Genomic DNA, 24,699 nt, shown 5'->3' with positions numbered 1-24,699 from the left:
AAAACACCTTGACGGCTGCTCTCGACGACAATCAATGAGGTTATGAATTGAGAGCAGCACCGCGCACATTACTAAGTGCATCTGTACTGAAGTAACAGCGAAATGTTCACGCACACTCTCTGCCTAGTACTTGAAGGTATATTTATTTCTGCTCCCATCCCATAAACCAGCATGTGAATGCTATCGTGGCACTTGTGCTTTAGCTGTAATCATCTTAAACTAAAGCACGGGTGCCTGGATTGCTTCCAAAGTAAAGAAATCGAATAACACTTGTGTTTTTCCCCCTAATTCTTTACTTTTGACGCAATCGCGGCATCGTCCTTATGCTTAAGATGTTTACAGCCAAAGCACGCGTATCGCAATTGTAACCAACTTAAATAAAGATAAAAAAATGGTGGCTGCACGTCTTTAACTCTTCATTTACTTAGGGTACAATTGCCCCAATCGCGCTTTAACTGTAAATATCTTAAGCTAAAGCGCAATGCCACGTTGGTTTCAAAAGTTAAGAAATTGAAAAACATTTTTTTCTATTTCTTTATCAGCACCAGCGATTTTGCTTAAGATATTTACAGTTAAAGCGCGACAATTGTAAATAAAGTAAATAAAGAGAAGGAAAATAAACTTGCTGCCGCCATTTTTTTCTCTTTATTTACTTTGGTTACAATGAGAGTGCGGCGATTTTAACCAACGTAAATGAAGATTAAAAAAATATTTGCAGTGCGCAAGCGGAATGTTACAGGCTCGCTGAATGTTACAAGGCACGCTGAATGTTAGCAAAGCACATCGTCGTGCCTGCACGAATAGAAGCTAAAAACGCAATGAAGAAAAAATGCTTACAAGACTAAATAAGACGTGCCATGTAACAACCAAAGTAAAGGGGCCAGTAACCATGGGAGGTCACATATGAATACAAGGCTGTACTAAGGAGGGGATAACAAGCCTATTAACCAATCAGAAGCCAGCATTTACAAAGGACAAAGACACAAGCCAATGAAAAATATGGGCGGAGAGTGGGCTGGGCTTCTATGTCATACTCTACAATAGATCTCTAGAGCAGCGCATGTGCGCCGAGTCAGGCTCGACCTAAAAATAGCCAATATTTATCTGAGTAAAACAAGCCAAAAACAACAAACATCCAAAATACGCAAGTCAAGTTATGAACATTACAAGATTTAATTACACGCAGTGCTTGGAAATCAATAGCTCCAATTGGGGCTATCTGGCCGAGCTTGACTGGGGCAAATCCAAAAGTTCAGACAAACCGCGATTGAGTGCGGGCCAGGTACAGGAGATCCGCTGACAGTACCTTGGATACGTCGAAGCTTGGGGACGATGCACTGAAAAATGTAGGCGATGCATCGCTTTCAAAGGTGATGTGTTGGTTCCAAAATTGGGCAAAGCCGTTGTTGCGACGATGTCAGAAGCGCCGTGCGTCGATTGTCAAAATGTTGAACTGTAGGCAATGGTGTTGGTTTGAAGCCGCACAGGGCCGGTAATGAATCGTGGAGGGTGCGTCACAGACATTGGTGGTGCAGTGTCTGAGACTCCCGCAGCAGCGTTGATTTGGAGGCGCAGCATCGGCAAAGTCGGGGCTGTGTTGTAAGTTGAGGATGTTGCATCGTGCAGTCGGCGAGCGGTGTCCACGGCTTCGGTGGAATCAGTGCAATGCATTGATATCGCAGGGAAATGTGCCGTTCCGAATGACGATTAAGTGTCAATGCTTTGGTTTCTTGGGTTGCAGCACTAAACACTCACTTCCAGGCCCAGGACTGGATTTGGCACCACTTGGCAGAGCAGGACTCACAGCAGAGGAGCCTAGATGCTAACAGCAAGACGCCAGTGAAGTTTTGAAATCCTTGGGACTTGAGAAACGGGAGGCAAGCCCATCAAGCCCTCGGAGAACCTTTAGACAGTCTAGTCCAGTACTCTCACTCTCAAGCAAAAAGCAGCAGGCCAACACAGCAAAGCAAGCAGCAAAGTGGCAGTCCCTCCTGGCAGCACAACAGCTCTTCTTCCTGGTAGAATGTCCTCAGTTCCAGAAGTGTTCTGAGTATATGGTGTCAGAGGTATACCCATTTTAGCCTTTAAAGTAGGAAGACTTCAAAGAAAGGTCACTGTAGTGCACAAGACCCTGTCCTTCCTTGCCCTGGCTCCAGACAAACTACAGGTCCCTACGCAACTCTGTGTGGGGACAGGCACAACCCTCTTCAGGTGCAAGTGTCAGCTCCTCCATCTCACTGCATCTCAGGAAGACTCGTCAGCCAGGGGATAGGCCATCAGGATATGCAAGGCACATCTCAACTCCCTTTGTATTTGGCTGTGTAAAGGGAATGCACAAAACCCAGCTGTCCCCCAACACAAACGTTAACTTGATATGTAAATGATATCACAGGATGCGGGTTTATTTCATTCCTTTCTATTTTCACAATGAAATGTATGGGAGCAAACAGGGCGGTATGGTTGCTGAATGATTGGTTATATTTCAGCAAAAAGGTTTTTTTTTTTCTTACAGAGTTTTATATAGCGCGAAGTTGACCCGACATAGCACCAGTTGCATTACACAAGGACACATTCATTTTTGATGGGCAAGGGCAGATTAAGTGACTTGCCCAAAATCACAGGATGTTCAGCGTCATTGCCGAGACTGGAACCCAGTTCCCCAGATTCAAGGTCGACCGCCCTAGCCGTTAGGCCAACTCCTCTCCCCACATTATAATCATGGAGATATGTATTATGTTATACTACGTAGATGAGTTTAGGATAAGGAATTGTTACTGATACGCTATATATTCATTTAAATCGCAGTTACCCCTGAAGAAGTGCAGTTATTGCCCAAAATGCATGGGTTTTATAAATGATGTCGCACTAAGAGGAATGGTGAATCCCCATGGGTAAAGAAAAGCCCGGATAGGCATTCATTGAACCTATTGATGAAGTAAAGATGTTGGATTGAAATGGATGACCAATACTGAGATGAAATAAAAGGAAATAAGAAAAAGAAAAACAATTGTTGGAACTTGATCTGTTAATGTACTATCTTTATGCTGTGCATCCAGCGTTGGAATCTGAGAAGGCTCCGCTTATTTGTAATGAACATTCTAAAAGTGGCTTATTCAGACTTGCAATTTAAAAACCAACTTCACTAAAGGTTGTGTTTTTAAAATGTGAGTTCAGAGACACCAAATTCATTCTTTATATATTTTCCCAATTGGAAGTTACAAGGCAGATCCAATGCTAACCTATGGGAGAGATAGGCCTTGCTGTAGTGAAAAACAAATGTAGCCTTTTTTTTACTACCAGGGCAAGTAAAACTCTAAAGTACATGTCCTACCTTTTAAATACACTCCACCCTACGCTCAGTAGGCTACTTAGGGCCTACCTTATGGGTGACTAGTATGTAATAAAAGTGAAGGTTTGGGCCTGCCAAGTAGATGAACTTGCCAGGTCGAAATGGAAGTTTAAAACTGCACCCACAGGGGGCGTGGTTTGGAGCGCAAGGAAGATGGCGACATAAGCGCTTAGCTCCGTTCCAAGGGAACAGACAAAAATTAATGTCTGATCTTAGACCATCGTTATAGAGAACTGCATGGCAGATCCGATTGCTGAGTTCCCCTAGCACCTGTTTGCTACCAAAGAAAACCCTCGAAAACCCTCAACTGCTCAGATTCTACATCTATGCCCCCCCAAAGAATCGACCGAACTACGATCTAAGAGGGCACAGAGAGGCTGAGGGGGGAGGGGTGGAGAGCTGAGCGAGGCGCCCGCCTAAATGCCGGAGATTCAGTCACTATCAACCCCCGATCTGAAAACAGACATACTGCAAGTATTACCCAACCTAACAGTATCAGCTTGCCCTGCTCCAGCCGACATGCTCTGAAAATGGCAGTCGCTAAATAACTCATACAACGCAATTCACTGCATGTTCTTCAGGAGCATCACCGAAACGTCAATAAGACACACATACTCATGAGAGCTGCATACTCTGCGCACATTACTTATCTTTCAACTCCACATGTCGATCTATCTAGCAGTCTATAGTTTGCTCAACCATTATTACCACAGCCCAAAAGAGATTGAGCTAAGTGGGAGCGCTCACTAGCGCCGGATGATCACTCAATCTCACCTCCAGTAGGACGTACTTCGAGCAACAACCCTCAAGTTAGTGCTGTCTAACAGGCGCAGGCTTGACCGTATCATAGCGGCTATACTTTGCATCAACTCGAACGATAACCTCACAGACTGCCTGTCGTTAAGATGGGGGTTTACAGCAGCACTAGGTAACGCCAGAATAAACTCAGCATCTCAAGTGGTGCCTGGGTACACTCCCTTGGTCAAACCAAGAGACTTCTCACTTCCTCAATGCACAAGGAGCTCAGCATCATTAATCTCAATGATCACCTACACCTTGTACGCCCCAGATGCGCCCGATGTGCGACAAAAGGTTGTATTGTTATCTCCATGTGCCTAGCATAAAATTGGCAGCCTTCGATAATTTCGCTCTGATGCGGCCAGCATGCTGGCAGCGTATTGGCATTATTTGAGAGCCCCCTACCTCCCTGAGGCGTCCTCAATACAATGTTCATAAAGTGTGATAATTGATCCCTTTCGAGCAACGAGTAAAGCTACAAACAGCTAGGTAGTGTTGTCACGATTTGATCTGCATTAGGCGCTGCTACATGGCAGCTTGGTGAACTTAGCCGCTTGGTGAACTTGGCCAAATATATAGAGAGTGTGACAGCAATATTTTGCTTGTGAAAAACTGCAACTAATCATCTCTTCTTTACTAATGTAACACCACACCTTCCGATTCCTACTTAGCAGCCACCTATCGACCACAACAAGACAATTGACTTAAGCGCTGACTTAGAAATACAGAATCTACTCTTCAACCTCTAATGCTTCCTCTCACAGGGGAATGACTTCCCCTGAGAGAAAGGAGCATGAAGCTAGAATGAGGGAAGCTAATCTGAGGATTCAGAGGGAAGAACTTGCCCTTGCCAAGGAGAAGCTTGCTCTGGCTAGAGAGCAAAAATTGTGTGGGTCAGAACCCACTGGTGGCAGCAACATTCCTAGAGATAGGGATAGGTCTTATGACCATAGAAACCTAAGCAAGATAGTCCCCCCCATATCAGAATGGGGATGACATCCACAAGTGGATGACTGCTTTGGAGAGGGCCTGCAAAGTACAGCAGGTACCCCAGAGTCAGTGGGCAGCTATCTTGTGGCTCTCCTTTTCTGACAAAGGTAGAGACAAGCTCCTCACAGTCAGTGATGAGGATGCTAACAATTACAAAGTCCTGAAGAGTGCTCTGATAGATGGGTTTGGCTTAACCACTGAGCAATATAGGTTGTTGTTCAGAGACACCCAGAAGACACAGACACAGGATTGGTCTGATTTTGTGGATTGTGCCACTAAGGCTTTGGAAGGTTGGTTAACTGGCAGCAAGGTGCAGGACTATACAGGATTGTACAACTTGATTATGAGGGAGCAGATCCTTAGTAAATGTCAGAACCAGCTTCTCCATCAACACCTGGTAGACTCAGATTTGACCTCTCCCCAAGAATTGGGAAAGAGGGCAGATAAATGGGTCAGGACCAGGATTAGGCCTAAAAATCAGGGTGGTGACCAAAAGAAAGATACCACCAAGCCTCAAGAGAAGGGTGGGGACAAAACAAAAGAGAAATCTTCCTCAGGGCCCCAAAACTCCACACAGGGTGGTGGGTCCCAAGCTCCCTCCTCTACCACAGTTAAAAAGCCTTACTGCCATGAGTGTAAAACTCCTGGGCATTGGAAAACTGACAGCAGTTGCCCAAAGGCTAAAAACAAAACTGTTCCTCCAACTACTCCTGTCACACCACCTATTACTGTCAGCAGTAATCCCCCAGGTGGTGGGAGTGCCCCCAAACATTTGGTTGGGTTTTCTTGGGGAACACAGGGGGACCCTGGCTTAGCCAATTCCCCTACAGCAGCTACTCTTGTCTGTGATGGTGGCATGGGGTTTGCCAACTTCACTGCCTGTCCCAACACTTTGGGTAGGTACAGACAGGAGCCCTACATCAATGGTAGAAAAGCTGAGGCCTACAGAGACACTGGAGCTAGCATCACTATGGTGGCCCATAGGCTAGTTCCCTCTGAGCAGCTTTTGCCTGGTTTCTCATACCAGGTAACTAACATTGATGGCAAACAGAACAGTCATCCCATGGCAGAGGTATGTCTCAGCTGGGGAGGTGTCACTGGCCCTAAAAGGGTGGCAGTGTCTCCAACCTTGCCTGTGGACTGCTTACTGGGGAATGACTTAGAACTCTCAGCTTGGGCTGGAGTTGAACAAGACACCCATTCTAAAATGGTAGGCCTTTCAAAAAAGGGTAGTGGGGTTGTGCCAGTCACAACCCCTGTCCAAGTAGATTTTCCTCCCTGAAAAGGTTGGAAGGGCAGTGGTAGCCACAGCCCAGGCAAAGACAGACTTCCCTGTAGAGATTGGCAGAGCTGTGACAGTCACAGCTCAAACCCAAACTGAGTGCCTCCCTGAAAAGGTTGGCAAGGCTGTAATGGTCTCAGCCCATACTCAGACTGACATAGGTGTAGTGAAGCCTGAAACTATGGATCACTCCACACAAACAGTAGTGGGGAGGAAGAAAAGTCTCCCTCTCCCCAGACATTAGGAAAAGGTCAGCCTCCTCAGGGATCTGACCTCACCCCTTGTGAAGGAACTGCCCCAGAGGTAGCCAGGCCTGGCCTGGCAGAGCCTCTGATGTCAGTGGCCCCTTCCAAGGTGGGACCCAGTCTGGTGCAGGTAGCCTGCCTCTCTCTACCCTGCCTCAGTCAGCCCAGGGCTTCAGAGGTCAGGGAGGCCAGTGGACCCAAAGAGGGCCCCTGTCCACAAGAACCCCCCCATCAAAAGAATGAGGATTGCCTGGCTAGTAGCCCTAGCCAGGTGATGGGTAAAAACATTCCTGAGGGATCCCCTTTACAGGTAGTTAGGGACCTCCCCCAGAGGGATTCTGTTGGGCACAGGCAAACATGGGACCTTAGGGCCCCAAACCTGACCTGTCCCTCCAGTAAGCCCACAAAAGGGACCCAGCCTCCAGCTTTAGGTAGCCAGAGGCTGACCCTGAGAGCACCGTGCAACTCAGTGAAAGAAAGAAAGGCATCCATGGTGGAGGATGATTGGAGGAAGCTGAGGCCTCACTTTGAGGACACTCACTTCAGTACTCCATCTCAACACCAGCCTTTTACTTTGCAAAGACACACCAAAGGTAGAGATTCCCTATGGTGGAGACCCTATGATACCTTTAGGATGAGGGATTGCTTAGTGGACCATGATACAGGGGGTAACCATGCCAGTGCTGGTTCTTCCTTATATGGCCACTTAGGCAATAGAGGCTTACCTTGTCAAGGCCAGCCTTATCTCCTTTCGTTTGGGGGGGGTGGGGGGGTTGTGTAGGAAGGTGGATATCTGACTATGGTTACCCCCAACTTTTTGCCTAGTGTCTAGCTGGTTTTTCGACTTAGTTGGCCTGAGATCCTGCCATTCAGGGTCTCAGGCTGTCTGCTCTCTCTTAAAAATGGACTCCATGTACCCCAGGTACATACACAATTGGTAAGGATCACCTTATTGGAGCCTGTACAGAGTACCCTAGGTACCCAGGGCATAGGTGTACCCTAGGCCTCCCAGGGGCTGCAGCATGTATTATGCCACCCCTGGTCTGGCCTTCCAATCAGACACAACTGGCTGATCACTCAGCTGGGGCAAGGTAGTGTAATCACCCCTTGCTTAGATATAGTATACCTATATCTACCTTATATATAGACACATGTGTACCTATCAGCAACTCCTACGGCAGGCCTTAACAATCCTGGAGGCAGAGTGCTTGGTAACATGTGAGATGGTGCTCTAGCATGAGCTGAGCCGGTCTGCAGCTTTCGGAACCATGTCCTTATAGCTGTTCTATGATATAGCCTACCATATACTCTTAAAGTGCCTTATAATCTTAAACGGTTATGGTAACTATGGTTTGGCTTTATCAAAACATGTCGTGTAAGGTGTCTAACACTTTGGAATAATACCCCCATACCAGTTCTGGTGATGAGGATATTATTCCTCCCTTCTAGAGGGAGAGACATGTTAAAATCCTACTTTGCTGTTTAACTCTAACCAAAGCCTCAGCATCACAAAATGGATGCTGCTGCCACAGACACAAGTCTGACCTCCTGCTGCTGGGAGTGATCCCGGCAAGGGAGGCTTGGACAATAGGTTTCCTGCTTGGGGAGGTGCTAGCACCTCCCCAGACAGACTTTAGTGTATTGGGGCAGGGAGGGCTGAAAGGAATGAGACATGCCTGGGGCACACAAGGTGTCCCATGCATAGTCCAGTTCAAACCGGTGCTGGGGCACTCCAGCCCCAGTCCTGGCGCAAAACTGGACAAAGGGAAGGGGGTGTAACCCATAAGGCGTGACCTAGCAGGTAACCCAGCCCCCCAGATTAGTATAAGTGTGGTAGCTGGGCCCCAGGAGATTAGATTATCCTGAACCTGCAACTTGAACAGAAACTCTGGACCTTCGACATTCGACGAAAGAAGAAGACTGAAGAATCTCCCTTGTGGCCAAGGAGTGGCTACCCTGTGCAAACAGGCACCATCAAGAGACTACCCTTTGCTTTGCTGAAGTTCTACGAGGGACCGACTACAGAGCCCGACCAGAGCCTTGACTTCCAGACTTCTCCGACCCTGATCCACATCCACATCCACAGCCGAGCTGAGATCCGTGGAGGCGACGAGAGACGTGGGACCGGCTACATGGGAAAAGTGGCTAGTATCTTCCAGCGCAGCTTCTGAGGCACCCTCGAAGTTGTGCACCAGGGATTGAGAAGCCCCAACCCCAAGCACCATCTGCACCGAAGATCAGCCCTCCACACTCCACGAGTCCTGCGTGGGGCCATTCTGCATTTTCCTGCTTGCCGCGTCTGTCCGGTTGCTTGCCCGTTGGCTAGTGGCCTTTGTGACGACGCATCCAGAAATCTTCACTGCTGGTTTGGCTCCTCCAGACTGGCTCCCGCTTCCTTGCAAAAGAGAAGCACCCCAGACCTTCCTGGTCTGCACCAGAAGCAAGTCCTCCGTTCTTCGTGGGTTCCGCTTGCCAAGGCTTGGTGAGTCCTAGTCCAACTTAGACGCCGCCGACAGCAAGAGCCTTCGTGGGACAGCTCGCCTCCTGGTCCTGGTCGTCCTCGACGTTCCCTGGTCCTCGTGGCTGCAGCGACAAGCTTCACCTTCACCTGCAATCTTCACGACATCACCTGGTTCCTTCCTGGTTCCACGTGGTCACTGGCTAGTGACCTTGACTCTGTCCCTTCTGCTTGCAGGTCTCCTCTCTTCTTGATCCCAGCCTTGGGATCCACCTGACACTCTTCACTGACTGCCTGTCAGCAACTTTCCTTCAGGCATCCATAGAAGTCCACGACGAAACCCGACGCAAGTTCACACCTATGCACCCGCAGTCCATGGGCTAGGTAACTTGGGTACTTCGGTGCTCACAAGGGTAGTGACTATCCTAGGGTCTAGTTTCCGAGTCTCGACTCTCTAGCTGCTTCAGAAGTGTCCTTAAACTGTTAATTTCTAACAACTACTATTTCTATCGACTTTTACGCATTACGCGTGAGTGTTTCCACTCTGCACCTGAATCCCGTGGGCCTCCAACTTCCTAACTGTTGCTAGTGTAGTGTAGCACCAGCGATTCCCTAGGCCTAGGCCTATCCTATTTCCGTGACAGTGGTCCTTATACCACTTACTTAGTATATGGTTTGCGTGGCCCCTAGGGCCTAACTGTATTACTTACCTGTGTGACTTAATGTATGCTTAAATAAGACTGTGTTGTACTTACCTCTAATCTCATAAAGAGTGCTGAGGGTTTGACTAGAATAAATACACTTTATTTTATATATATATCTGTTGTGGTGTCCTTTCATTTGGTATTCAAGGGATTATATATGGTATCACAGCTGGCTTCACATGCCATTCAGAGTTTAGCCTAAGACTGCTCTTGTCCATGCTACCACTAGGATAGCTGGTCTATAAGGTTGACTTTACAACCAATCACCATAAGGGTTGTTTGGACTGATATAAGGTGTACACTAGAACTAGTAACATCATACATCAGGCCAACTTCTCACACATTGCAAACAATATTCAGCACCCACTTGTCCCTAGTAATTCTTCTCCACTCTGCCAGAAAAAATTGAACGCTTCCCTCCACTGGAGTGGGTAACGGTTGAAGGGGAAGTAATCGCTCAGGGCCGAGACCCAGCCGGGTCCTTGGTCGCTGTAGCGGACTGCTGGCCTCCTCTACCCTTCTGGCGCTTCTGGAAGGGTTTCCGGAACTGCTGGTGCTGTTGTTGCTGCTGTCCCGAGGCCTGCCCACACCCTCTGCCTGCAGCCCCGAACCGTCTCTGGAACGGGCGCTTTTTCTTCTCAGGCTTCTCTAACCCGACAGCCGTCAGGGTCTCTGCCTCCGTCTTCATGCGGGCCATTTCGTCGTCCGCATGCTGGCCGAACAGGGTTTTCCCCCGAGAAGGGCAGGTTGGCCACTCTTTGTTGTGCCTCTGGTTTGAGTGAGGTAAGGCGAAGCCAAGTGTGACGCCGTTGGTTGATGCCATGACAATATCCATGTGCCGCTAACAGAGACACATCCGCCGCCGCGCTGATAATCTGATTTGACACCAGCATCCCCTCACGCAAAGTCTCTAGAAAGTCCTCCTTCTTGTCGCGAGGCAGCAGCTCCGCGTACTGCTGGAGAGACTCCCATAGGGCACGGTCGTAGCGCCCCAACAGAGCCCTGGCACTCGCCGCCTTCATGGTGGTAGAAGCCGTCCCACAGACCTTTCGGCCCGCCGAGTCTAGCCAACGGCTATCCTTATCAGGCGGCACTGTCGAGGAAGGAGTGTTAGCATGCTGCTTCCTTGCCGCCGTCACGATGACAGAGTCCGGTTTCGGGTCCATCCTCAGAAAGGTCGGGTCAGAGTCCGGCGCCCGACACTTCTTCAGGAGCCTTGAGGGGGCTGGTTTTGTCACCGCTGGAGTGAGGAACAACTCCGTAGCAGGCTCCACCAATCCCGGCACTAGTGGCAGCAGGGGGCGAGACAGGTGCTTCTTGTGCAGCGTCTCGAAGATCACAGACGTCGTAGGTGTTGGCACCATCACCGTGATCCCTAACTTGGCCGCACCCCTCAGTAGCACCTCCTGGAAGGAGACTACATCGTCGACAGGCGATACACCCATCACTGGCGAGTCCGACAGCGTCAGCGAGTAGTCCCTGGTAGACGAATGGGTGCGGGACCAGGCTCTGCGCCTCCTGCGGCGTCGCCCAGATGTCGATGCCGACCGTCCACGGCTCCGTGATCTTCCTCTCCGTCCGGAGCGGGAGCGCGATCTGTTTGTCTTCGGCCGCCCAGCCGGCCTCACAGGCGCAGGCGACGGTGGTGTAACCTGGTGCCGCGGCCTCGGAGTTCTCTTCGGCGGCGTCGGATGCCTAGGCAACGACACCGACCGTGGCGGGACCACAGGTGGGCCCGACGGTGTGTGAGGCGGAATGGGAGGAGGAGGAGGATGAGGAGGTGTATACACCACTGAGTACACCGAGCCCGGTGACTCCGTCCTCTTCCCTGGTGACCCCCGAGGGACTCCCGGCGTCAGGACTCCTCCTGCGCTGCCTCGGCGTCGACGATCGGCTCCTCGACGGCGAACGCCTCCTCGACGGCGAACGCCTCCGACAGGTCCTCGACGTCGGGGATCCCCTCGACGGTGACCTTCTCCTCTTTGTCGATGGCGAACGGCGACCTCGCCTCGACGGCGAGCGCCTACGCAGAGACTGGTCTCGACGCCGATGACTCGACGGAGAAGTCGACGGCGTCGACGAAGATGCTGATGTCGTCGACGGCGGACTGCTCAGCTCACTCGACGGCGAGCGTCGACGCCGTTTCTCCCCAGAGCCCTGGGGAGACGGTGAACAGACTGCAGCCATCCCCCTCGACGCCGTAGTCGACGTCGACGGAGAATGGGGACGTTTGCTGGGCTTCCTGCCCCTGGGGAGCCTCCCAGGGGCATCAGCATGTCCTGACCCACCTTGTGCCCTCAGCCTTCTGTCCTCCAGGCCTTGGAGCCTGATCTTCATCCTTTCTCTCAGGGTCCTGGCTGAGAAAGATTGACAAATGTCACACTCCTCTGGAACATGGGACTGGGGAAGGCAGACGATGCACCCTGTGTGGGTCCGACTTGGCCTTCTTTCTCTCACACTCTGGGCACTTGTCAAACAGGCCATGCATGTTGACAACACAGAGCACACACAAGAAGGAAGGCAACAAGGTACGTAATAAGCACTTGAAAAGTGAACAAATTCCAAATAAACCCTTGAAAAGGGAGAGCTCAATGCTCCAGGGTCCTGCTAGCAGGAGCCGGAAAAAAGAACTGAAAGTAAAAGGGACCTGCTGTGCATTCTGGGATACTGGAAAAGTTCTGGAAAGTTTTCTTAAAGGCACAGTATCCTGTTCTGAGCCACATAATGGCAGCCTATCGGGCTTGTCTGTCCATTCCTCCCTCTCTATCATTCCAGAGGCTTTTGCTGGTAGAGGCAGGTTTTTCTCTGTGGAAAAAGCTGGGCAGGCAGTGCTGTTTGTGTATGTTGGTGGAATTTTCTAGTTGAAGTACTGGACAGTGTAGCCTGTGGATATAGGCTGCATTATCTGTCTTTGAATTCTCTCTTAAGTGTAGATGCAGGTCTGCATAGCTTGACAATTTAAGAGATTATTTTTATTGCTCCGGGGTCCACGCACATGGGCGGGACTATTCACTAGATTATGACTATACATAGAGATCCCCTACTACAGAACTATTGGCTTCGCCAATGCTTGTGTTTTTTTTTTAGGTTAGCCACAGGGAGATGTGCCTAATTTGTCTAATTGCCCAGAATCACAGGATGTTGAGAAGAGGCCGAGAACTGCATCTGGCTCTCCTACTCCAAAGTTTGCAAGTCGTGCCTTTAGGCCACATCCCCTACCCTTCTTAAGAACTGCTGCATGTTAACGAAAGAATGTGGCCTAAGAGGTAGGGCGGTGGGTCTTGGAGCTGGGGATCCAGGTTCGAGTTTTGGCAGGGACACTCAACGTTATGTCGTTCTGGGCAAATCAGTTAATGTCCCCGTACGTAACAAAAATGAATGTGTCAGCCTGTAACGTAACTGGTGCTCATGTAAAGCGCTCTGATACCTTCGGGTCTAGTTCGCGCTATATAAAACTCCACAAGATAAAAATCAGTTTCTAGGAATTAAATGCCCAGATGTCGAGTTTACTGGATTTGTAGTACGTCACATCCTTGCCAGAAAAGGTTGGTAAATGTGTTTCTCTATATCACTTTAAAATATGTGTTTACTTACCAACTCTGTTTTTTACAACGATCACGTTTAATGGATAATAATGGCAAACCTACCCGACAGCAAAGGCAGAGAACAGGATCCCTCTGAAGATAGTAATCAGATACTCGCCCACCCCATTTGAGTAAACAGTCTCGCGCTACTATACTTACCATTCGCAAGCAGGGAAAAAACTATGCTGCACTACGTGTAGTGGAGTTTTCTGCACTCTGCGAGCTCCACGAAGTGCCGAAAACTCCGCGAACGGTGCAGTTTTTACTACCCAGGCCTAATATCTTCCCATTTCCTGAGACACTGTAGGCTGAATGTATGAGCTCGGCATAATGGCCTATGCTGTGACACAGGGAGAGACACTGTGGCCCAAACAAGAGAGTGGTGTTCGAGGAAGGGACGGTTCTGCAATAAGATCTGTGCACAGGTGAAGGACAAAGCTGCAGAAGCCTGCACTGCAGTCTGCAACTTCTGCTTTGACATGCGCAGGAGCTGGTGTGGGACGAGGCGTCGCTTATCCCACTGTGGACTTATCAAGATCGGACCCACATACTATTTTTCCGGTCATTAATGGAAACAGACAGGAGTTGACTGTTACTAGCACTGTCTGTGACAGGGACAATCTGGAAAGGTGTGAATTTACATTGATATGTCACTACGGAATCTGTGAGAAGAATTTACAACTCACAGGTGTTTCATTGTCCTTTAGCCTTGAAAAAGTCCAGAAGGATGAAACACGTGTCGGCTGCAGTGTTTTGGATTTCTTTACCTGTGACTTTGATTATGGAATAGGAGAAGAACGTAAACTTCAGTGGATTGGATTTATTCCTTGCCAACAGCCTGTATACTCAAAACGAGTTGGACTCTAAAATACTGGGATTAGTCTGTGCTTAAATGCTTGTTTTCTCCTTGGCTCTCCATAAACACTGATGGATTGTTTGAGTGCAGGCCCACCCTGCCTAGTGTGTGAGAGAGTGGCAAATTGCAATATAAGTAAGAATTTGCAAAGGAGACTTACACATCCTGTACTGAATTTAAGTTACCTCTATGCATGCTGCAAATGTGTGCCCCTATCTTGTGAAGAGGTCCAGTAATTCATCTTTGGTTAATCATTAATCTGTACTTGAAACCCATCTATCCTGTGCACATTTAGGAGTTGGAGGGATCATGTAGACTTACCTGGTCTTGAGAGCGTGGGAGACCTGATTACAATTAACTTATTCAAATGCGGTGGACAGATGTGGTCTCACGTTGGGGTGGGCATAAAAGGTGGGAGACGCAGTCTTTCCTCAGTTAGGGATCAAAGGAACCTGCTATGAGGAGGGTTTTCGTAGATGCTGTGCCCACTCACATATTTTGCTTGTGACTTAGGTCTGCTGTGAAAACCTTGCTTGAATATTCAGACAGATTGGCAGTCTGTGGTTAGTGTCCAGAGACTGGAGTCATTTGGTTAATTTTTAAGAGTCGCCAAATGTTTCACTCCCAAAATATTTGTGTTCAGCAATTGATAATGCCAAGGATTCTTTTTATTTGAGTTGCACATTCAAAAGAGTGAATGCTACTCTAGTGTATTTGAATGTTTGTAAACATGGTTCTTTCCACAAACCTGGCACAATGAAAGTAGAGTACCAATTTGCCTAGGATTTGGCATGGGCATGCAGCATACCTTTAACAGTGACCCCAAAAAGAGCAGAACGAATTGCAGACACTGCTGCGTAGTAACGTTTAATCATTTAAAGTGAGTAAATAACTTCAATATTATTTGTGCAAATCAGTCCACTACCATTAAGAGTGCCAGCAGTTTCACAGGTACTAAGAAAGGAAATGCTCGCTCTCTCCATCCCTCAGCATCCCCTCCAGAGGTCGCATGCACTTTAATAACAAGACTTGGTGGTGGTGTGCATAGAACTAGTGTTTGTCCTGCACTGTCGTAAGTCAGATATACTCAAGGCCACTGGAATTATGTGTTTGTGGGGGCACGGCGTTTTTCGTATAATTAGGAATTTGGTGCATTAGCCACATAATCTATCATCTACTGTATAATTTGCAGATTTTAACAGAATTTTTTTTTTTCAGCTTAAACAGTCAGTCCAAAAGTTATTAAAAACGCAGCAACACGTGCTTCACAGTGGAATGCCTCTGCATAGGTTCACTGGTTAACTCTCTGTTGCTTATTTCTATATTTGGGAAACAACACTAATGATGCACAACCTATGCCCAGACACTTAACAAGTGTAACAAGCATTGGCAATGCCAATCGGTCTCACCATTAGGATCTTGTATGTATTTAGCTATGCAGCACATTAGCGTGGGTATGAATCACTTTCGCAGTAGAATTCAGGGTAAGTGCGTATGAATAAGCAAGGCACTTTGAGGCAGTAGAAGCCCTCTGCAGAAATCAGCTAAAATGCAGAGTGTCACGCTCCCCCTCTGCTAATGTGCTGCAAAGCTAAATACATATAATTTCCCAATGGCGGGACCGATTGGCAATGCCAATGCTTGTTCTAATTTCCTGCTGGCACTCAAATGGAGTTTCTTTGGCATGTTGCAGTCTTTACTATTAGATTTAATGGGGATAGTGTGGAGTGGTTGAAGAAGAAAAGTTTGCAATAAAATAGGTCTCACCTTTGGGACCTTATATGTTTTTAGCAAAAAAGCACATTATCCTGGGTAAAGCGATTCTGGTATCAAGACAGGTAATTAGAGGCAGTTGCTAGAAAAATGTAATTCTTAAGCAAAAGCAGACAAGTCCTGGGACAATGCTCCAAAAGCCACACAAAGCACATACAACAGACCTTCCTGACAGCGCAAGCCCTGTCTAGGCTCGACCTAAAAAGAACAGCCCCAGATTTTTAATGTTATTACGTTACACCCCAGAAGCAGTGTATTGCTAATGGCTAGCTAATGAGGATAAACTAAAAGCGAGATACATAAAACACTGTTTGTTCCCACTTACCATATCGAAAATTATCTGAGGGAAGCCCTTGGGGCCACAACGTCTTCTCTTGCTTGTGCTCACTGTCTGTACATGTTAAAAAAAAGTTCCTCTAAAGACTTACTGCAAGATAACACACCTTGCCCCAATCTCTGTAGGGTCTTCCTAGACTTGCCTGGAAAGGTCCAGAGGCAAGCAGATGAGATTGTTCAATGAATTGATTTGACTGTGTTGGGAGGTATAGAGGTTGAGGGGCATATAATCTCTAGAGGAATGGCTCCCAAATTTCAGTAGAGGGGCTGAGCTAGTTAGAGGGACTTTCACTGAGTTGACTTATCATCTGATCATCTTGCCACTCTGCTGCGTCACATCAGGTAAAGTGAAAATAATGAGCTCCCACAACACAAGATGTAGCAATTGCTTCAGACACTGGTAAAAGGTACAAGGAAATAACACAATTGTATGTAAGTCTGGGATGATTGGCTTTGGGTTGGGGCTCTCCTCATGAAAACTAGGATCAGAGTAAACAATATATCGAAAGAGTGTCCAGAAACACTTGTTGCAAATTCCTATAATTGTATTATGTCCACCTCTGAAGAATGTACCCTAATGTATGGTCAGAGCCCTAGATGCATCACACATGCTTCTGAACTCTAGCATATGGTCTGGACCTGTCAGTGTTACAGCCCTTCTGAAGGGAAGTGTCTAAAGCACTAAGATCTATAAGTGGTAGGCCTAATTGGTTTAAGCTTGAAAACATGCCTTCTTGCCATCATGTCAACACTGAAGAAGGAAATGAATAAACATTGTTCCCAGACAAGGGAACTAGAAGTGGGTCTCTAAGACAAGGGGGGTTGGACCCCTAATTCAGTAAACACAAAGAAAAATGCCATTGAAAGGAACAAAGAAAACACATTAGGTAATCCTTGTTATATTTCATTAAAAAAATTTTTTTTTTAATTATTCACACGAACATGCACAGATTCCATGTAAAGCAGCATACACAGAATAGGCATTAACAGACGACCAATTCTTTTGTACATAACAGACATTAACACAAAATACAAATAGAAGGAAAAACAGAATGTGGCAAACCCTTTTTTGTGGTATTAGACAGAAAACGTAAGTCCCAGTTCATAATTTATAAAGATAAGAATACAGGTAAATTATTTAAGGGAATTGCCCCTAGGTACTTTAAATGAAGGGACATGTCAGAGATAAGTGGCTGTGGAATTTCAGAAAGCTCAGAGGTCTCCTATCATTCTTTTCAAAATAGCTCTCCGTGAGTGTTTATCCCCTGGTAGAGTTGTTGACACGTTTCAACCCCAATTGATTTAAATGGTCTGCTCAGGACAAGGAGCTGGACTGGCCTTAAAAAAAGAAAAAAGAACCTGACTCCTAATTGAATTAAGCAGGTCCCCAGGCCTTGCTCCCTTGACTTATCCAATACCAAGGCACTGGTGGACTAGGCTTCTATGCATTGAGGCTCCTGCTTCTTCTACTAATGCTCTTTCACTCTCCCTCATGCCTTTGCCATCCACCTCTTTGCTCTTTTTGTATCTCACCCTTTTGCCTTTCACTCATTGCCATTGTTTTGCCTTATGGCTTTCTCGCCCTTTTGTGTCTTTTTGCTCGTTAACCCTTTTGCCTTTTTGGCTCTCTTCACTCTGTGCCTTCTTTTTACCCTCCTCCCAGTGCTCTGCCTTCTCCCTCACCTCTCACATTCCCTCCATCCTCCTTGCGCTCCTCCGCACGATCACCTTCCGCCTTATGCGCTACCTTACACCAATTGCGCCCCCTCACTTCTCCCGCACCCAGTCTCCTCTCCCGTGCTCTTTACCTGTTCCTTCCTGCGCTCTCGATTAGCCCCACCCAACCCCCCCTGCACTCCCAGGGCTTACTAAATGGCAGGTGCACATGAGCAGCGGGCGCACCACTGGCACGTCAAACACAAGCCTGTCTGCTCCTGGACTATGCCCAGCACCACAAACCCGGATCTTTCTACCTCCCTATACTACACTGCGGTGTTTCTAGGATCTCTTAACTCAAGATGCCCACCCCACACAGTGCTGCCAAACATCACAGCACAGAGTGCTTTCATCTCACCCACTAACACTTCGCGTGCAACGTCCCACCGACCACGATTACACCTTCCTCTCAAACTATACACAGCACACCTCCTACTCCCACCCTAACTACAAATCCACATGCAAAGAAACTATCATGCATGCTCCTCAACACCTGCTCACTCAGCAAGCACACCACGAATATCTGAGACATTCTGGAAAGCGATGCCCCAGACCGCCTCTTTCTTACAAAAACATGGCTGACCTCAGACTCCGCACCCAACATCGCCACGGCCATCCTGGCAGGATACAAGCTCACACAGCATCGGAGGACGAATCGCCTTAACCTTAAAGGGATATATCAACTGCACCACGGCCACAGCAAACACAACCCCACTACATGGAGCACCTAGATTTCACACTTCGAATCTCAGCAACGTACACCCTGACCCAAACCCTCATCTGCCATCTACCAGGACCACAAACTACCTTCAAAAGACAGCATAGCAACTTTCGTCACTCCCCTCACCATTGACTCCAAAGAATACATCCTACTAGGAGACTTCAACTTTCATCTGTAAGACAAGACAAGACACCAAGTCCACCACATTTCACAAAAGCTTGGAAAACCTAGGACTGACAACATTTCACCGGACCCACACACTCTGCTCCAAACCCCCACCACCCAATCTTCGCCACCTTCAACGGCACCAAAATTACAGCAACCACAACTCTCCCTGGTCTGATCACGCCATCATACAATTCCAATGAACATCCATCAACAAACAAAGTCCACCATCACAAACCTGGCCAAACACAGTTGGAGCAGCATCTCTGAATCAAACTGGTCCAACACCCTGACCCCACTGACAATGACCTAAATAGCAAAATCAAACAGCTCGATGAGTGGATCACAAAATGTGCCAATTCCCTGGTACCCTGTAAACACACAGAAGAGAACACAGAAGCAGGCAAGCTACTCAATTGAAGAGGTCTGTTCAACAAAACAACACTGCAACCAACTGAAAAGAATATGGAGAACAAATTGAGATGGAAACAACAAGGAAACCTACAAAGCAGCCCTGAGACACTACCACCAGATAATTAGATATGCCAAAAGGCAGACCTTACACAGCGCATAGACAGCAGCTCCATCAGCTGCAAAGAATTAACATTCATTAAAGACTTCACCTAAACAGCTTCTACCACTAACAGCATCACCCCCTTCACAAGAACCTATTGAAATTCTTCATCAACAAAATCAAAACAATCTACAAAAACTTTGACCATCAACCAAAACTCTGCACCCTCATCTCCAGTCTACCCACAAAAACCACGGGACTACCTGAAAAAGAAGAGTGTCACTATTTGAAACAAGACCCTGGAAGTGCCACTTTACATCTCCTTCCAGCCATTGTAGGCAGATTAGTGGAAAGGTGGGAAAATCAGAGCCTTGCTAGAACCCAAACCCTGACATAAACAGAGGCAAATATTTATAATATAATGAGAACAGTGCCTTCGTTTGTCACCTAAATTTATGGCACCAAAAAGTGACATGACACATGGATTTCACCCAGTCCCTTGAACAAGTAAATATTTTATCAAATTCAACTCGCCTGAATGCTCCATTATCGATCATCCAAAATGGTACCAATGAACTGGAGCCTCTACAATTTTTGTGGTACGACATTCACTGTTTTCAGGCCAACTCCAAACAAGCATTGGCAAAGCTAATCGGGCTTACTTATGAGAGCAATTGGCTTTGGCAATGTTTTCTAACCATTCTGTACAGCGGTGTGCAGTGTGGCTAAAACCAATTTAAAAAGTGTTATGACATAACCAGGGCGAATGTATGTTTTATTAAGAGAATTAGTATTGGATGCATCATAGTCCTTTTTTTTAACAGTGTTTTTATCCATACTGCACAGCAGCCACACTGCTAGACAACATGGCTACAAATCATTTCCAAAGTCAGCAATGCCCATGCAGCGCAGAATGAGCAAAAAGCAAAGGCAGAGCCAATAGTCTCAACAGTGAGACCTATTGGTTTTGCCAATGCTCGTTAGGCACAACACCCCTGTAGTTCTGAGAAAATCTATTAATCGCTCAATGAAAGAAAAAGAAAGAAATGTGTAATCCTATCATATAAAGAAAGCAATTGCACCCATGTCTTAGTAAAAAGACATTTTGAAGGATATAACATCTGGTCTCACAATTTTATGTTAGCAGATAACATATGTTGTTACAATAAACATCCATTTCAAAGGAGAAAACGTCTTCTTTGAAGTGTGTGTGTGGCATAGTAAAACATATTTAAAATGGCAGGACGCTCTGCAAGGATGACAGAGGAGAATTAAAAATAAAAGCAGTGCCTCAATCACAGCGCTATCAGGGGAAGGACAACAATCAAGCTGAAACAATCAGTACTTGGTACATGATCCAAGCAAAGAACAGACCTTAGATCCAGAACGTGCTGGCCAATGAGAAGGCAACAAATAAGAGTGACAATGAAGCCAACAAATGGCAAGTAACAGGCAGGCTGCAAGCCCCTTACTGCATACAATATCTCTCGCAAGACAGAGCGCATGAACTGTCGCAGGTGAGACTTAAAACTGCGGTCTCCAGGACTAGTGACAGACACAGTAGGAACTCTGGTATAACGGAAGTCCTAGTGGGACGGCCATCTGTGGTGTAGGCACAACTGCAACTTCCAGGAACTCAATTAGGGCTACAAGCAGACACTTTCTAATATCACGAACACTGCATCTGTGCCAAATGGGAGGACCATGTACATACTACTGCATCTCACCGCACAGCAAACCAGAGAACCCACCAGCGGATATAAAGAAAAATGTGAATCATAACATGCTTTAGGTTACCCAACTACCAAAACACCAGCCTTTAAGGAAAAGTGTGTCAGATGTGCTAGAACAAACATCAAGCACTCCAACTTTTTAGCGCATTGATAAACCATGCTACCTTAATTCCTAAGCCTGTGAATGAAGTGCAAATAAATACACTTATTTCCTACGCCATTTGGAAGATATTCCTATCCTGTACGAAGAGTTATTTTCGCCAGTATACACATGTTCGATGATATAATACTGAAATACCTACAAACTGTAACTTCGAACTAAGGCAACCTTCACCAACAACTGCCATAATAGTGAAAATTGGCTTACTTAGTACTCCAATAACAAGGGAAGCTGATGGGATGTGTGGGTTTGAAGTTTGTAGAGAAGTGGTTAAGAGAAGAGGATATGAAGTACTAAGGAATGCTCCCTTTAGTCTGTCTGCAACAAAGACACCACTTTTAATTTCAGGTGTGCTCTGCAACTCAATTGTATCATCCATAATTCTTCCACAAAACTCCCATGTCTTCTCATGCAGACATCCTTTCACAACTGTCCTACTATCACATTCATCAGCATAGCATAAGCCATGGTACAATGTTATCACAGGAACATTCATGCACTTAAACACTTTCCATGCTACTTTGGCCCTCTGCTGTCTATGATAAAATCTGACCACAATTAGATAAACAATCTGAAGGACAAGTATGACAACCCAATCAAGATGCAAGCTGACTTTCATACATACATTGTAAGTGCTACATATTCAGTGTTTGGTCAAGTCATTAGAACAGAGATGTAAAATGCATTTACCTTTAACTTCCACTTCAATAGCCCGAGAAACGTTAAACAGCTCCCCATTATGAGAATGCGATATACTGCAGGTATAATTTCCTTCTTCTGCCTTAGTCACACTTTCAATTTGAAGTGAAAAGCCAAAAGGTGTTATTCCTTTGCCGTCGATATTCAAAGGTTGACATTCCTAAACAAAAACATAATTATTTTAAATGATTTTACCAAAGATCAGGCTATGAAGACACATTTGAGGTAACACAGCTTATAGAAGTAAATCGGTAATAGAAATCATATGGTGCGGTAACAGATGTTGAAGACACTACAAAAATACAGTGGGAAACTACTAAGATTTTCCATGCATACCCCATATTGGAGAAAAAAGTGCACGTCTGTTCATGGCTAAAAGATTAGCATATCTACATTAAACCTCAGAGCACTACGTAGTTTATTCAATACAGGATCTATCCAAAGTGGAGTGAATCCTGGTGCTGTGGATTATCCAGGCATAATTCAGACCAATAACATCTAGCAAGGAAGAAGCGAGCCAATCGACACAGGATGGGGCCATTCAGACGGTTCAACCTAATGGTAAGTTTATAGTGTTTTATTTCCAAGTGATGAAATTATTTTCAATGTAGTAGTTTACGGTCAATAAAATAGTGAAGCATTCCATGTCACCCAAGAGTAGAGCGTACAGGCAGTGTTGAGTTTTCTTAAATTTTTATAAATCAAGCCATTTCCTGATTGGAAGAAATAAAAGGAGGTTTAATTAATATTTAGAGACTTCCAGTGACAAGAGGCCTCACTCAGTGAGTTAAGATACCAGATTAAAAGATCTGTGTGTAGCCTGTAGCTCAAAAGTTCAAATTCCAACAAACTGATTCATTATTCCTGTCTTGATGACAAGAGAAGAAATGAACTAAGTGATAGTGGTATCTGGTATTACAGAACTTGGATAGGGAAGGAGTTAGGGTACATTTAAAAACATGTTGTTCGTATTTACCATTCCCCATTAAATATCAATGTCTCTCAATCATTGTGACTATGTGAAAGCATAGCCTTTGGAGGGCTTCTGGAGAATACAATTTTGAGCAAATATAAGACTAGGGTAGTACATGTACTACCCAGTTCTTCAAACAAGATCCTTCATTCTCCATCTATATCTGTAAACATATAGTTATCCATAAAATACCACATATTGGAAGATTAAAGATTATGTTTATTATTCTGTTTAGGACAATGGCAGGTAGGAATGTAAATATGGGTCTTAAAAAGTATCGAGCCTATAAACCAGAATTAAGCAATTTACAGTTGACAAATTAAAATACAACGGATCGCTTTTACCAAGTAAATATTCAAACAGGGTGTCAGAAAACTGTTAACAAAGTCCACAGAATACAAATTCCACATATGGTAGGTTTGCAAATTAAAAGTAGGAATACCAACAATGCAATGATTGTGCAGCGTCTGTCTTTTCTTTCAAAATGGGCATTCATGGATCCGGATGCAAAATCTTAACATTTACCTTTAACCATACAACATGGGCCTGCTCTGGGGTTATAAAATGTTCAAGGCCTGGACAAATTATCCTATCGTTGCCCTGTGCAAACAGTTGTTGCCTGAACATGGCACCAGGATTATAACATAAGCCTTCCAAGTTCTTGTAGACAATGAGTTCAACCTGCTTTGTCCAGCAATGTGTTGAAATCCTGTAATAAAATAAAAGAACAGAAATCAAGGTCACTAAAAGATTCACGTAACTTAAAGAGTTTACTCAAGTCTTTTATGGCTGAGCTTCTGCATATAATTAAACTGTGTAGAAAAGAAATTGCGGGCTGTGAATTTGTCCAGAGGACAACATTCACAAGTGTCACAAAAATGCTCTCTGAAATCCGATTAGCAATGTAAACGTATTCACGATTTGCGAACCCTGACAACTTCAAATCTATATTATATTTTAAGGGTATTTTATTCCAAGTACAGCAATGACTGGAAAAAATAGCACATCGTGACATAAAAAACATGGTGGACACCCAATATTACAACTAATTTCCTTGACACGAGTCACTTAGTACCTTGCCCAGGGGTGGATTCTCCATTAGGCCGCTGGGGCTGCACCCCCCTGATATTCCTTCACATCCCTGTACAAATATTAAATAGATCGATTTATTTACACTTACAAATGTATCGCTAAACAAATCAATGTATTTTAGTCTGGGCTGTGTGTTCCAGGCTGCCTGCCCCGCCTTGCTCTGAAGCAGGAGACGGAAGACAGGCAATATATCAACTTTCTGAACTGAGACGCATGACTCGAGGCTTACTGTTCTAAAGCCCTTCATAAAGAATCATTCTCTATAGGCCAGTGACTCTGTCAGAGTCCTGGTTTTGGAGCTATGGAGTCTCCCTCCCTGCATAAGGGCAGCCATCTGTCATTCACAGGCATAGATCCCACACTTTCCCATTCGTCACACAGAGTGGATGCATGCAGGTGTTTTTTAGGTCTCGCTGAGCCCAGCGCATGCGCTGGCTCGAAGAGACATTTTGTATGTGGGAATTTCAAAGTGGTGCTGGCTGGCCTAACGCTTGCGTTCACGCGATCGTGCACGCGCACAGCCGCCCACCAGCAACACTTTGAAAACTCGT

The 24,699-nt window shown here is 46.1% G+C and overlaps 1 protein-coding gene and 1 long non-coding RNA gene across 7 annotated transcripts in view; one reads left to right on the top strand and one right to left on the bottom strand.

Moving 5' to 3' along the window:
* The window catches only part of LOC146805511 (uncharacterized), a 457,188-nt gene that overhangs the window by 47,750 nt on the left and 384,739 nt on the right, over window positions 1-24,699 (top strand). The window lies entirely within an intron of this gene.
* The window catches only part of LOC146805512 (interleukin-1 receptor type 1-like), a 237,300-nt gene that overhangs the window by 109,175 nt on the left and 103,426 nt on the right, over window positions 1-24,699 (bottom strand). For all 6 annotated transcript variants that reach the window (XM_085622782.1, XM_085622783.1, XM_085622781.1 and 3 more), the window contains 2 exons: window positions 23,582-23,765; window positions 22,075-22,243 (listed from right to left, as the gene is read on the bottom strand). In XM_085622782.1, the coding sequence (XP_085478908.1) occupies window positions 22,075-22,243; window positions 23,582-23,765 (353 nt within the window). The remainder of the gene's footprint in view (window positions 1-22,074; window positions 22,244-23,581; window positions 23,766-24,699) is intronic.

Source organism: Triturus cristatus, chromosome 8, assembly GCF_964204655.1.
Source record: "Triturus cristatus chromosome 8, aTriCri1.1, whole genome shotgun sequence".
NCBI lineage: Eukaryota > Metazoa > Chordata > Amphibia > Caudata > Salamandridae > Triturus > Triturus cristatus.
Note: the sequence above shows the minus strand (reverse complement) of the source record. Positions and strands in the feature narration are given on the sequence as shown.